Source organism: Abramis brama, assembly GCF_963993115.1.
Source record: "Abramis brama genome assembly, chromosome: 9".
In the NCBI taxonomy this organism is placed as follows: Eukaryota; Metazoa; Chordata; class Actinopteri; order Cypriniformes; family Leuciscidae; genus Abramis; species Abramis brama.
Window position 1 is genome coordinate 32,026,589 of NC_139971.1, and position 16,617 is coordinate 32,043,205.

General features: G+C 37.9%; 1 protein-coding gene across 4 annotated transcripts in view; it reads right to left on the minus strand.

The window, feature by feature from the left end:
- Window positions 1-16,617, minus strand: part of btbd11b (BTB (POZ) domain containing 11b) — a 66,635-nt gene that overhangs the window by 47,881 nt on the left and 2,137 nt on the right. For 3 of the 4 annotated variants that reach the window (XM_084125027.1, XM_084125025.1, XM_084125028.1), the window contains exon 2: window positions 15,029-16,232. In XM_084125027.1, the coding sequence (XP_083981153.1) occupies window positions 15,029-15,890 (862 nt within the window). In that variant the 5' untranslated portion in view covers window positions 15,891-16,232. Of the gene's footprint in view, window positions 1-15,028; window positions 16,278-16,617 lie in introns of those variants that run through there. The other variant, XM_084125026.1, reaches the window with a different exon arrangement.

Below are 16,617 nucleotides of genomic sequence, written 5' to 3' on the forward strand. Positions count from 1 at the left end.
CACTGCCTAATAGTGGGCGGTTTATCCATCTACTTATGAATCGATGACACATAATGAGGCTGTAAATTCTACAATATTTGCGAGACATACTCTGAGCACATGGGAGTTTTTCCATGGTGGCGTAGGAAACTTTGTTTACTCTGGATATTTAAGGGATGATGTCAGTTTGCTGGGTGTTAGCAAGAGATTCTTTCAATGGTTTCCAGTCATGTAGTGAGTTGTGGCCACAGACATGAAATGTTCCATGCTGTGTTTCTGTTCCTATAGGAGGGGTTAACTAGTGACTTCAGAGGCAAATAAAGCTTCAGAGCCACAGTAAAAGCTTAGCGGAATATGTCGTATATTAATCATAAATACAGACCCAGGACTGGTATAAGTGAATTTCCTTTACCCAAACCCAATGCATTTAATCTTTTACCCAATGTAAACTGAACTATATGTTGGTTGTATCTGACCACAAATAAATCATCTCTTTTCATTCAACTGTAAATGAAGCAATTACAACAAAAGGAGGATAATCGTAATAGCTCTTCGTGCTGCTGAAATGGAATTTAAATGTTTCTGACGCTCTCCCACTGGCACTGAATGACTAACATTAGACTTAAACGACAAAACAATGAAGTGAACGAACCAATCAAGCATGTCCTCATTGTCCCTTATCAAATAATGGAAATTATCCTCTATGACTCATTCCATACCCTCTGGCCAACAGACAAAAGTTGCTCACACTAACTTTTACTTTATGTATCAAATATTACATTTAATTATCAATAGTTATAAGGCCACACCGGATAACAGCACAGCAAAACTTCACATCACATGTATTAAATCACACATGCACTGTGAACTGAGCAGTAGGGGAGGAACTGCCTGCTGTTGGTTTATTTTTAGAGCAAGCACTATGTGGTCAAACAAACAGGGATCATGGCAGATATTAACCCAGGTCAGGAAATAATGACCCTGGCTACAAATCAGTCACTACATAGGAAAGCCGTCTGACCAAAACTGGGGTTCAGAAAAAAGTGCAGCTATATACAATACAATAGGCATAAGCCATATATGTAGGCATGTGAAGTGTTAAAGGGATAGTTCACCCAAAAAATGAAAATTACCCCATGATTTACTCACCCTCAAGTCATTCTAGGTGTATATGACATTCTTCTTTCAGACGAATACAATCGGAGTTATAGTAAAAAATGTCCTGGCTCTTCCAAGCTTTATAATGGCAGTGAATGGCCGTTTATGTTTTGAAGTAAATAAAAGTGCATCCATTCATGATAAAAGTGCTCCATGCGGCCCTGGGGGGTTAATAAAGGCCTTCTGAAGCTAAGTGATGCGTTTGTGTAAGAAAAATATCCATATTTAAAACTTTATCGACTAAAATAACTAGCTTCTGGCAGATGGCCGTACGCATCGAATTACGGCGAAAGAGTAACCTTTGACATGACGCATGACGCATTGACGTGTAACAGTGTTAGCTGTTACCCTTGTAATATTAATATATTAATATTAATGTCATATAAAGAGAAATGTCAGAGGAGCTTGTTGCCCAGCCCTGTTTGTTTGAACTGCGAGAGGCGTCAAAGCTTACGCTACTCCTACATCCTACGTCATATTTCGCGTCAAGTGTTCCTCTTTTGGTGCAAGTCAACTTGCGTAGGCCGTCTGCCTGAAGCTAGTTATTTTAGTTGATTAAGTTTTAAATATGGATATTTTTCTTACACGAATGCACCGCTTTGCTTCAGAAAATGTAAGTTCACCCAAAAATGTAAATTCTGTCATTAGTTACTCACCCTTATGTCGTTCCAAACCCGTAAGACCTTCTTTCATCTTCAGAACACAAATTAAGATATTTTTGATGAAATCTGAGAGCTTTCTGTCCCTTCATTGACAGCAACGTCATTGCAACTTTCAAGGCCCAGAAAGGTAGTAAAAACATCATTAAAATGGTCCACTTTTATCATGAATGGATGCACTTTTATGGACTTCAAAACATAAACAGCCATTCACTGCCATTATAAAGAGCCAGGACATTTTTTACTATAACTCCGATTGTATTTGTCTGAAAGAAGAATGTCACATATACCTAGGATGACTAAATTTACTAGAATGAGTAAATCATGAGGTGGGTGAACTATCATTTTTTGGTGAACTATCCCTTTAACGTAGTGTCACAATGCTCTGTGGAACAGAGACATTTTGAGAATTGGAGGCTGAATACACGAAACGAGGAAATGAAATTGAGAAATAAATAGACAATGACCATCTATTTTTTTTGTTTTTCTTTAACCAACAAGAATCTGTATTATTCCTTCTGAAACTTCTGTATTTTGTTACAGACTGCTGCCAGAACACGTCCATCAAACATGGAAGAGCAGCAGTGGCATAACCCCTCATGCAGAACGTAATTCAAACAAGCTCGTTCTTTTCTTCTGCGTAATGCATCCTAAGGCGATAGGCCACCATGTCAAAGGCAGCGTATAAGAAACCGATGTTAAACAACAATATCAATGCAAGAATTACAGCTGACAGGCACTGCTGCCTCTTGCACAAGAACCTCAGTTGGAGAGAGTTCAGTCAATGAGTGCAGTATTGCATTTTTATTCCGAACTACGATCGCAGAATCCCTTCACATGCACTCTATACCAAATAAAACACCTGTCATGAGGTTCAGAAGTAAATAGCCTGTTATATGTAGGCATACCTACCTTAAAAGCATCTCACTTCAGAGATGGAGATGAAGTATCACAAAGGCCTTTTGCGTGGTTCATTATTAGCATACACACAACACATTTTTCCAATCTACAGCGCAACTCTACCAAAGGGAATTGCTGCGCTTGGCAGGAAGATTAATATAAAAAGGAAGCCAGGCAGGAGCGTTTCAGAGGGAGCATCTCAGGACAGATGGGCTGGTTGCATGAGTTCTGAACAAAAGCCAGAGGGATTGGCAGGGGCACAGCTTTATTGTTCGCTGATTTCTTTTGACACGTGGGCCCTTTAGCGTGTTGAGCTATTTTTTGTGTAAACATCTATCGACATACTCTAAATAGAGACTCAAAAGTCTCCAGAGAGGCAAGCGAGAGAAAAACTCTGGCAAGGATCCCAAAAAACATCTGTCAAAATCACCAAAACAGACCTTTTTTAAACTCTAGCGAGGTTTGACGACTTCATTTGGTGATGGTGTAACAGTGTGAAATGCAGTTTATAATCTTATATAACTTTGATATGTACTACCGTTAAAAATTTTGAGATGTTTAAATATTTTTGAAAGAAGTCTCTTATGCTCACCAAGGCTACATTTATTTGATCAAAAATACACTATATTTTAAAAAGTTATTTATTTTCAGTGTCACATGATCCTTTAGAAGTTCAGAAATTATTCTAATGCTGATTTGGTGCACAAGAAACATTTCTTATTATTATCAGTGTTAAAACAGTTGTGTAGATTCATATTTTTTGCAGAAACTGTGATACAATTTTTAAAGAACAGCATTTATCTGAAATAGAAATATTTTGTAACAATGTAAAATCCTTTACTGTCACTTTGTATCAATTTAATGCATCCTTACTGAATAAAAGCATTAATTTCTCTTTTTTTAAAAGTTCTGACCCCATACTTATGAACGGTAGTGTATGTATTGTTTTCTTATGTATGCTTTGCGCATTATATTGCAGTATAACTCGTTATCCATCAAAATCAACTGTGGTAAGATTCACATTCATTGCTAATGAACCACTGATCTGATATTAATACAGACACTGGTTTGTGTTTTGGATAAAGAGGCCAATTATGCTGCAAAGTCGTGGAACATTCAATCATCGGATATGGATTATTTCTCATTAGAATCCATTTGATCCAGCTAGCAATTTTAAATGACAGTGATTCATCCTTAAATCACCTCAGGCTTGGACAATCTAAATATTTTTTGCCGCATATCTGAAAAACAATATTTGTTAAATATGAACCAGTTCTGTCATGATCCCTTGAAACATATTGCTTAAATATGGACTGCTGACAGAAACAACAAAGACAAGCATCTCACTATCTACTGAATGTACTGCCGTTTTTATTCTGACAAGACATAAGACCTTGATCCTAAACCACAATGTTCCTATTCTTCAAAATAAACCCCTACTTCTTCTTTTAAAGAAATTTCTTTTAAACGGTTTCATCAAATATAGGTCATATGATAACCACAAGTTGATTTCTAAATTAGTCAAATCTTCCTTTAAAATATTTTTTTTTTAGTTTCAATCTGAGATATTTTGAGATTAGTGAATCGGTGCAGAATCAGTCAATCATCTGATGTCCTATTTTCTTGGCAGGTGTGGTTTAAAACAATAGCAAAAGATTGACAGATCTTGCGCAACCATGGAATTTTCTTTTGCCATGGATTGTAACGAAGGCTAACTTCTCTTGAGAAATAAAGAAACAGAAATCAGCACGTTTGTCACCTCTGAATGCCTGTTAGAGTGGGAGGACAGTGTTGTATATGAGTCACTGATAAGATGCTTCAACCCTCTACAATTAACCAAAACTGCTCTTTAATTTCCTTATTATTTTCACTCTTAACTTAAAATATTAAAACATAATTCCTGAGCTTGTTTGACCATTGTCCACCCTATCTGACCTGTGGAATTAAAACAAGAGTTCAGGCAAAAATTTAAAGGGGTCATGACATGAGAAATCAAATTTGCCTTGATCTTTGAGAAATAAGAGGTCTTCATACCATTAAAACATCTTGCAAGTTTCATAGCTTAAAAAGTCTTCTTCATTATAAACACCATTTATTTAATCAAGCTCCAAAAACGACTCGTTTGGACAATGGGGGACTTAGGGCAAAATGCATTTGCATATGCCTGCCTCCAGAGCAAGACATTGACGAATAGTTTTACATCATCTCACCATAGGCCCCGCCCACTGCCGTTGCGAGTGTCAAGTCAAAAGAAAATAAAACCAATTATAATATCTGATGCTGTCTACACTGCATATAGTAAACAGATGCCCTTCACTTTACTTCACGCACTTGAGTCTGTCGAGAATAGGACAAATGGAAGAGTAAATAGAAGGGTAAAGGAACATTCGCTTTGATGCGTCCTGTTTAAACAGCTCATTTGTTTATTTCCATAGAGACTTCCGAAGGATAACAGTGTCAACAAGTGGATGGTTTATTTTTAATGCCGTTCGGGATCGCATCGGAGGATTAAATGTTTGTTCAGAGAATTTGACTGCCCAGTGTAATGGAGAGTTTGCAAATAACCTTTTGTTGAAAGATGAAGTAGTCAGCTGTTTTGGATCTGACAGGAGCTACATCGAAAAAATCCTAAGCAAACGATTTCATAATGCTTTATCTGTAAATGACGGTTTTATATGGATATTTTCAAAACACTTACTCACGTTCAATAGCGAGTGGGCGTTGATACTGTTTCCTATGCAATGACGTTAGCCAATCATAAAAGTGGCCATTTACTGACAAGTCTTAAAGGAGCCGCCCCTTAAAAACGGATAATTTCAGACAGAGGGTCAGAATGAGGGTTAAATATAATTGTTTTTCCACATATTCTTGTTGTTGTGTTTTTTTGTGCACAAATCTTTATTAACATTATAAGTTAACCTCAAGGAACATATTAAAATAATTAACTGTGGAACAAAATGAGACATTTTGGTAAATAATCTTAATCTTTTCTCATAACCTCATGAACTCATGAAATAAAAGACAACAGTCATTTTTATTTCATTTGTATGCTGCTGTGCCTTTAAGACTTTAATGTGAACCACCTTTTGTTTTGACATAAAATCAGTAATAGAACTTTGGGTTTGCTGTCAGCTCCAATACAGTTTCTAACAGCTCCATCCTTAAAAAACAGTTTGTTCGCCAAGTCTCGATTACATTTTGACAGTTCAAAATGACAATCCGTGCTGAAACAAAGTTTCAAGTTTTGAAAGCTGCAGTGTGTTTTCATAATTCATAGCACATCAAATTATTTTATTTCAGAAGATGGAGAATTTCTTCATCATATAACTTCTTCAAAGTTAAGCAAAGCTTGGTAGTGCGCTCCTGAGCTGATGCAGAGAGGAAAAGTTCAACATTTTATGACATACTCCAACCAATACTTTGTTTTCCAGATGGTCACTCTTTTTGACAGCGCTATTAAAGAATGCGGTCTGGTGCATGTGAAGCTACGGTGAGTGGATTTTCAGTGAGTATGTTTGATTAGACTATACGTCACTATGCTTTCCAGGTCGAAACGACTGCCAGCTTCAGCCCTATCGTTCCATTCGCATAAAAGCTTACTCAGGCAGCTCAGCGTTTAGCCATTGGCTGCCCTACTTTCGGCCTCGGCTGTGAGAGTGAATGGACTAAATTGGATGGAAACGTTTTTACGCTGGGAACTCTGACCGTTCACCACAAGGCTTTTGGTTGGTCAGGCAGACACACGGGAAGATCACTTCTTTCTTATGTGATGGAGGCGCTTACAACCCACTTCCTAAGGAAAATGCACAAGACACAACTGGGAGCATACTTTCTGAAGACAAATAGAAAATGGCAGGCTAGTTTTTTTTTTCTGGATATACTGCAGTAGAAACCTACTTATAGCTTTATAGCTTTAGATGGCAAGGATAGAGTGAGTAACTTGAGACTCAGTTGATACCTTTCTGAAAAACTGCAGCTATAACCACATCAGGGCAGTATTTTGATGTGGAGATAAGGGCTAATCGCAGATGTGCAGTGAGTTAGCCTAGTCAGCATGATCCATAGCACTTCATTTTGCAATGAAACACCTAAGGGTGTGTGTAAACAGTCATTAATTGTGTTCTGGTGGCCCCGCAGACAGTGCAAAAGATAAGACCACAGCATGTGGGTCAGAATTTACAGGTTTTTGCATCTCTGATGCCGTATATTAGCAAACGTGCTACATAGTGCTCATTTGTTAACATGCCTGGGCATGTAGTAATTTTATTTTGTGTGCGCCCTTGTTAGGTACTTTCTCAAGGTGGCATTGTAAACTAAATTCAGAGAGTGAGACACCTAAAGCTGAGACTATATATCAAGTATTACATAACTGAAGAAATGAAAACCATCAGTCATACTTTCAAACAACTGGTTATCATCATTAGCGTTCAGGCATGACGCCCATGTGCGTGTGATTAATGGTCACAACATGATCCATCTGCTTGTGGACCACTTCCCTTAATTACATCAAAGACAAGTCACCTGAAACCAGTAAAATTACGCAAACTTCTCTGAAAAATGTTTATAACATCATAGGGGGACTTCCTTAAAGACTTCCTGTAAGAGAACTACAAGAAAATTCTAAAAAGGGGGAACTTTTGATGAAACAGAAAGAGACTAATGAGTTACTAAAAGCAGATGACAGGATGGGTCATGACAGTTAAGCATGTGATATAACAAAAATTCAACAAGATACCATTTAAAAACATGTTTTTAAATGGTTATTATTGCTGGCCAATATTTTGAATATTCAAGCACGATAAATTCTAAATAATTTTGCTGGTGATATAAAATTTAAAAACGTCATGCATATTTTAATATATATATAGTATATGTATATTCAGAAATTCTAATATGCTGATTTGGTGCTCAAGAAACATTTATTATTATGATCGGTTAAAAACATTGTTTAGGATTCTCTGATGAATAGAAAGTTCAAAATAATTATTTTGTAACATTATAAATGTCTTTACTGTCAATTTTGATCAATTTAATGTGTCCTTTCTGAATAAAAGTATTAATTTCTATAAAACGTCTTACTGACCCCAAACATTTAAACGGTAATGTAGAGATTGATTTTTAGATATCTGACGAGATTGACCACCTCTACTGGATGTCATTTTGAAAAGGTCAAAGGTCATAAAAAGTCCTCACAATAAAATTATGCTGTGATTCAGATGTGCTTGAAATCTCAAACACTGTCCCACAGTATTTTAGTCATAACTTACTGTAATTCTTTGTTTGCATAAATCACACCCTCTGTCATCCATCATCTTAATCAGACACCAGGCCAGCCAAGATTCCATGACCGGGGCATAAAGTATGAATATTCTAATGACTCAGTTACAAAAATTTTCCCAATGGCTAAGATTCACACACACACAAATGGATAAACACAAAGTGCAAGAACAGAACGACCAATATGCACAAACACAGATCTTCAGGTAACCTTGATCTGAACAGACTAAAGTATTGGAAAAACACAGCAGTACAATAAAATGGCCAATACTAAAATGCTGGAACATTGGTTTACTCCATGGGGTTCCCAATTCTAGCTTCCCGGATCCCAGCTCTGCACATTTTGTATGTCTCTCTTATCTGACATGCTCAGTTGAGGGATGGGTTCCATTCAACCTTAAGTATGCTGTGAAGTGGACTTAAAAGTGTATTTTGCCATCACCGAAGCAGGTGTGTTTATATGCGGCTGTTTGTAGGTGTAAAGTGTGTGAGATGCGACAGTTACAAGTCAACTATCATGATTACGTTTATTTTCATATTAACAATTCCAATGTAAATTTATCATTCAGTTTAGGGCTTTTGAACTTGACAGATTATATTAAGTGCAATTTATAATTAATTTTTATACAGATACGCATGTTTATTAAGGGGTTAGTTCACCCAAAAATGAAATTTCTGTCATTAATTACTCACCCTCATGTTGTTCCAAACCCGTAAGACCTTTGCTCATCTTCGGAACACAAATGAAGATATTTTTGATGAAATCCAAGAGATTTGTGACCCCCCTGTAGACAGGAACGTTATTACCTCTTTCAAGGCCCAGAAAGGTAGAAAAGACATTGTTAAAATAGTCCATGTGACTACAGTGGTTCAACCTTAATGCTATGAAGCGATGAGAATACTTTTTGTGCACAAAAAAACTAAAATAACGACTATATTCACCAATTTCTTCTCTTCCTTGTCAGTCTCTGATGCTGTCAAAATAAGTTCTTCAACAGATAATCCATGCTCAAGGAGTAGGGCGCAGTGAACACTGCATAGGGACCCTGTCAGTTGGCACGCACCCGAGTTCATGGAGCTCTCTTCTAATGAGCTGATGTTCTGAATCAGATGTTTCAGATAATAGAGGCATAAAAACTGTGCAGATCAGGGAGGCGCGAGGACTGGAATTGGCAACCCCTAGTTTACTCCATATGACCAAATTTTGTAGAAGATCTAATAAAAACTATTTGTTCAAAAAAAAAAATTATGTTTTTACTAAAATCCGGGTGGAAATTTGGTTCCATATACCATCAGATTTAAAATTATGAGTAGAAGTCGCATAAAAGCATCTGCAAAATGAATAAATGTGAATGTAAAATTGCCAGTTTGAACTGATGGTCGCTCAAGAGGGCTTGAGATACTAAACCCAAATTTGGTCAGAATGCTTTCAGCTTTTTAAAGCTTTGCTATATTTGATAAATGTCTCAACCTATATCTAATGCCATTAAGCAGCAAAGCAGTGTTTTAATAAGTAGCCACATTAATGGAAAGCAGAACCAAGTACAACAGACCAACTCACTGATTGCACACTGATTTCTCGTTTATGTCATTGAAAAAAAAGAAGAAGTAGACTCTTTCTAAACTTAATATTGAGGCTATTTGTGCCGTTAATTGAACGCATCTGTGTCCGTCCTCTCCAGAAAGTGACCCATGATGATACATGGGACTCCTTATCATGTTTGCAGTGGCCCCTTTTTTACATGAAATGTCTTATTCTGGAAGGAGCATGTGTTTGCAATAAAAATGTCATGAAAGAAGAAAAAAATACATGCACACACATACCTTGAAATAATATAAACCATATGCCAACTACACAGGATGAAGCTGTAGCAATCGGTCACAGAGGATGACAGACTTTTGCTTTTCCAAGTCTAAAGTAAAAGAACCCTTTACACCTTAATATGAACTATGGTTTCTGTTGTTTTGATTTGGTGTGCACATTTCTAAATGCAATCTTGCACATGTGGTGGTTTCCCACACACAAATCTTTCATGAACATGCACACAGACAAAACGCACACCATAGTATAGTCTAACATGAAAAGGTGTTTTTTTTATGAATCCTTCCACTCTAAAAAAGTTCTGAATTACATCAGCCTTGTGTGTGCTGGCTCCCTGCAGTACCTCTTCATCTGAGCACCACTACATTCACAGTGGCTTTCTTTTTCTCTCTATCTCTGTCATTCTTTATGTCCCTTCTCTTTTACAGGATCACCAATCTATTCACTAACAGAAAATATATCTCCACAGGATGTGAGCAGCAATGTCATCTTCTAGATAAGTAGAGACAAATCAAACAGGTAGGGGTAGGTACAGGTCTACCGCAATAAAGCTTAACTGAATGTGTTGTCTTGTTGTGGGTGTTGGATGTCACAGAGTATTCAGCATTCCCTTTGGAAAGGAACTCTTGATTAAAAATTGAGAGCACATCTTTTGGGTCAAACAATATGTGGTGTTACAATATTTCAACGTATATGTTACAGTAAGGTAACCGAAATTGTTTGGCTATCAACATTCTTCAAATTATCTTCTTTTGTGTTCAGCAGAACAAAAAATTGCATAGCTTTGGAACAACATGAGGGCGAGTAAATGATGACAGCATTTAGATTTTTGAGTGGACTATCCCTTTAATATAAGCACAAACAATACATAAAGCTAGAATGCCCTTATAGACTGCCATTGTAAGTAAATGCAAACAAGTTTTTTGTTTGTATTCAGCAAACGAATGGCGAGTCAATGAGTTGCCTGTGATAAGCATGACACAAATGCAACCAGTAAAGCTTAACTTGAATGGTGCCCGGAACATTCCTTTAGGATATGATAGGAATACCAAGTGGATATTGCAACAGAAGCTTGTAATAACTATTGAACATAGTGACAATCCAGTGAGCTGAAACCCTTAGTGGTATCGATTACTATTGAAGGAGGCTGTCTGACCTCTGTCTGACCTTGGGCTTGTGTGAATGTGTTCATTATGTTGCTCTACAAACTGATTTTTGTCATTACTGTCTACTGCCAAGAGCCAGCTGATAGCAGTCACCACAAATATGTCTTTTTCAGTCTAGGCATTACATTGATAAAGATCCGGTCTTTCCTATGGTCTTGGGCGCCTTTGTTTATCATGAATTTGCTGTGAGGACTGCTTGTAATCTCATTCTAGTCAGTAGGGAAATTTAGAAAAGATGTTTAGGGTATGTGCATTGCCAGAGCATTATCTGCAAGTTATTAAGGTTTTTTTATATACATATTTATTATTATTATTGACATGCTGGCCTTGACTATCATTTTTTTGTTGTTGTTACGACAAGAACACAGCTTCCCGCATGTTAGTTACTCCATTTGATTCGGCAGACTAAAGTTTATTTAAAATTACTTCACTAATTCTTATTAAGAAATAATTGAAAAACCAGATAATGCCAAACTATATTTTCGCCCTAGAATTTCAAACATTTAATGAGATTTTTAACAATCTCAGACACGGTTATAAGACCTTGACATTTTTGCCCCATAAAAAATTCAGAACTTGATCAAAACATCTTGGAATCATGAATCATGGTCTGTATAACTATTATTTTTTTATAAAAAATGTTTAATTAAAATTAAAACATTGGAAAATAATAAATTATTTAATTTAAATGAATAGATCTACATTAAAAAAATGAGCGTCACGTTATTAACCCAGTATGTTGTCTATGAGTGTGTGTGTGTGTGTATGTGTGTTTGTGTGAATGTGGGTGCCCTCACTCCTGCCACGCATCCATATGTGTGTCTGTTTATTTACAAGAGCTGGAATGTGTGCATGTGTGGGTGAATCTGCACACACTTGTGCTCGAGTGAGAAACACGGTGTGTAATGCCCAGCTCATTATGTTTCATAGCTCAGTAAATTTTGATGAATAGAGAAGTGTTCCTCTCTCAGGACCTGCCACATCGGTCATGCTGAGAGCCATCTGTGCGATTGGGCTTCGCTCTCATACATGCTACATCACATGCCTACAGAAGATCATCCCCTGTACTTTTCACTCTCTAATGTATCTATAAACACAAAAGTTTAACTGGCAGGACAGAACAAGTGTCAGAGTGATGAAACAGGAACTAAAAAAATCATGTGATTGAGTCACTTTCGTCTTATTATTATTATTATTCAAATAATATTATTATACAATATACTGTCCACTGTCTTCTTATAATATTAATGAGTCTCAAACTTGATTATAATGTAGTACGTTATCTATATATAATGCAAAATGTATCATTAAATAATATATAAAAAAATTAGGGTTATAAAATAATAAAAAATTATCATTATTATATTGTTGTTGTTATTAAAATATATCATTTTTGCCTGTCTATTTGTAATTTTAATGATTTGCTTTAAACATATACAGTAATTAATGTAGTGCCCATTATCTATGCAAGTATGCAACACTAAGAAAATAATCAAAAATATAATATATAAACCATCTGAGGCTTTAATTTCTATTAAAAACTATTTTGTCATAATTTTATGTGTCATCATGACATAAATACTGTCATGTCATATATGTATTGTGACATAAAATGTGTCATTCGGAGAGATGAGATATTGGTCATCCACCCAACCTTATGATGACCTTTAAAATACATCATTGTGCAATTTTGGAATGCAAAGGTTTGCACAAGTCGATCACATTAAACATTGTTCCCTATAGACTCAAGTTAGGCAGATATCTCACCCCAGGAGATGTCTCTGTGTTGTTACCTTTGCTTTTTATCTGTATTGTCTTTCCTGCTGGATTGCTACACTGCAGAATGCAAATTCCGTAGTGATGTTATCATACATTTTCAGAAAAGTCTGTGGGCAGAGAATCGGACGGCCAAGAGCCTTCAGAAGATCCTGGAAAAAAAGTGAACACAGCACTGCCTGCATTCTTCTGAGACAAGAACTCATTTGTCTGAGAGATCAGTCAAGACATCAATGGATTTTGAATGTGACAAATTGAATTGAGTCATTAAGATCAGAATCAACTGATAGGCCTAGCTTTTAGAATTCCGACTACGATTGTTGATTCCTGACAGATAAAAATAGACATGTGTTTAAAGTATTAAAGCACTAATCTGTGAAACCAAGACTCCACTGTTACCTCATCCTCCAACATTACCATTAATTGTTCTAATGCCTCCAGCAAACCCGCTGCAAAAGAAATCCCTGACACCCAAAGCTCCAGACAGTAAAGAACCTGCTGTGTACTGGGGCAGCCTGGTACAACTAGAGCCGTGTCATGCTTGGACTCCCTAACACTGCCTCCATTAACACACACACACACAGACATACACTAAAATACCCTCAGTGCTTGGCACAGAACAGACACAGGCACACAACAGCTCTGGTAACTCAAAGCAGGCCACCTCTGCAACTGAACCAACTGCCTCCACATCTAAACAGGGATGTAATGCAGTTATGCATATTCAAGGAAATTAAGAGGTTGTGTAACAATTGCATGTCTAAAATGTATGCTTATTCTAACTCTAACTAATTTAAAGGGGAAGAAGACTCTGTGTTTCTCAAAATAAACCCCTAGTGCAATTAAAACAGCTCTCCAGAGAATAACAAAGGCTGGGCTATTATCTGGCAGCCCGTCTTGAAATCACCCTTGAGGAAGAAATGTGCCTTACTATGGAGGAGATGTAATCTCCTCGTAATTAAGTTTGTTGAAACGCTCACCTCTTAATCTATGCAAAATGAGGCATTCCGACAGAGGTGAGAGCACTCTGTAATGGGATACTGACGTCCGTCCATTATGTCCATTACAACTAATCTGAGATTCCTTCGTTTCGTCATTCATGAAGACTTTACTTGATATGTGGTGATGTGTATAGGTTAGTATGTGTGTGGACACCAATAGACTACAGTAGAAAAACCCCTCTGCCAGGCAGCTGTATTAAATCAATGACATCATCACTCTCTTTGGTGCTGCAATACTGTCAAGTCCACACTGTTGCACAAGCATTATTGGAAGTTATACATTGAATAGTCCCTTTGCTCCAGGGTTAATCACTTGGATTATGTTATCCTGCATGTAAACTACAGCCTGGAAACATTCTGGATGACACATTCATAAGTACGATTACCATAACTGTACAAATGATACATTAAGAGGAACAAGATGGTACTGTGAGCTGATTACCCATGGAAAATGCAGCTGAGCTTGGTATTAGAAATGAACCACTCCCTAACACATCATTAAATTATACAGAAGGCACACACAACCAAACTATGTCTAATGCCTAATATGACCAAGCACACATAAATCAAAGCACATCCCAGATAAATTAAGTTATACCTTATCTCTGAGGGCCAAAATCATAATTACCGTATTTACATGCTTATTTTGCAATTAAGGTCCATATTCTGGCATCCGTAAAAGAAAATTAAGTATGATCTTGTCATTTATTATGCTCCATTTTAGTCATTTTTAACAGTAACTCAATCAGCTCATTAAATCCCATTCATGTCCTTAATACAACGGAATGAGCTAATTTAATTTTTGTGCATGGAAATGCAGCCAATAACCAATTTTACATGCCCATCTTCAATAGCTTGACATTTCACAACCATCTTTAACCTGAATATTGGCGTAACCTGAATATTGGCGTAACCTGGCAATGGCAATCAGGTTAATGTATTTGCATGATGCTTACATAACCAGAAAGTATGACCACCGAATTCTGATTAATAATGTAATATTCTTGTGCACGTAAACACAGTCATTGAGGCTGTGTAATAATATATACACAGAGATGATGTCAGTCTCTGGGCAATGGGCCCAAAAATTAATGTCACTGACATAATGAACATCATAGCCAGTTACGATTTTTCCATCAGTTCCAGCACCACATTACAATAATTAAAATCTGAAACGAACGTGAGGCATAAAAACATAAACAAGTGTTTACCCTGTCCCAGAATAAAACAAGAAAAACTATCTGTTAATTTTGTGAGACTGCTGAACTGCTTTTGAAGTGCAGAACTTACCATTGGCATTTTTCCCACATGTGAGATGCTGATAGGGCAAAAGGAGGCCGTACAACTCCGCATCATTGCTCAGAGCCTGCTCAAAGGATTCCAGTGTAAATTTGGGAATCCCGTTATCCTTCTCCACCACCGAGCTATTCAACACCCGGGTGAACACCTCTCGGAAGAGGCTCTCCATACAGGCGGTCAGGTATATAGCCGCATGCTCGTGGACGCGCACCGCAACCCTGCCGTCCACCATCCACCTGAAGAACTTCCCCACGGAGAAGACCAAGCCGCATCTCTCCGATTTCCCCCGGCTGAATTTATCCTCGGTGCTCATGTTGTACATGGACAGCGCGCTGAGCGATGAGGCGATGCAATTGACCGAGATGGTCCACGACAGTATCATCTTGATGGCACTTTGGACTTCGTATTTGGTACACTTGCCGTAGCGCAAACTCAGCCGCTGCGCTTCCCTGGCGATCCTCACCAGCGCGCGGCTCACGAGCGCGGAGAGACGCGCCAGCAGATCCGCGGACACGGTCCCGAATCTCAACTCTTCCTCCTTGTTGAGCGCGTTCTCCACCTCCCCGAGGCTCCAGGGCACATCCTCAAGCTCGGGAAGTTTCGCACAGTGTCCGGAACACTCCAGGGTCTCGCCGTCTTCGGCCAGGACGGTGTTGACGGTGTCTAGGCTGTTGTGTCGACTGCGCATGGAGTCGGTCAGATGCCAGCAGTGCCCTCCATGCGCATAGGAGATGTGCGCCTCGGAGCAGCACAGAGACAAGCTGGATGACCTGAAGGAGTCCGCGGCTCCACCGTAACCCGAATCCAGCGTCAAATCCTCCAGGGTCCTCACGGATTTACCCCTTGTTGCCATAACTGCACTTCATATTGTCCACAAGGTTGAAAGCAAAAGGAAACGTTCCTTTGTAAACAAACGCCACTGCTTGACGGCTTTATTCTGTCCACTGTTATTGGAAAGGCATAGGCGAGTTTCCAAATTGTTGCGTTCACTGTTGAAAATGCGCCCCCAACTTTGAAGGAGCAGTGGCGTTATTATGGCACACACCAGTGTGTTTGAAGGCTGTGAAGCGTCAGTTGGAGGAGGAGCCACATACAGTACTGCATCCAATACGCTTAAGGGACCATTGCTGCGTACAGTTGCTTTTGAATGTGCACGGTACTGCATGATGCACTTCTGTTGATCTGGAGATCCTCTCTAAAAATATGGAGAGATGTCAGACAGTATAAGAATGAAACTGCCATTTTGATACCCACTTGCATAAAGTATTATAATGTCTGAGGAATTTCCCTGTGTTGTGATATAAATACCATTGCAGATCATAGACAGTCAGATAGATAGATAGATAGATAGATAGATAGATAGATAGATAGATAGATAGATAGATAGATAGATAGATAGATAAATGTAAAGTGGCAATTAACTACATTTACTATCGACTTGTTCATTAAAATCCACTTTTTCCAGAACTTTCAATTCTCTTAAACTATATCGTTTAAAACTATTTTGACTCTGATCAGATAAATCATTTAATTTACTGAGAATACTATCAGTAAATCAACTGTAATAGGTCTCTGGAGTG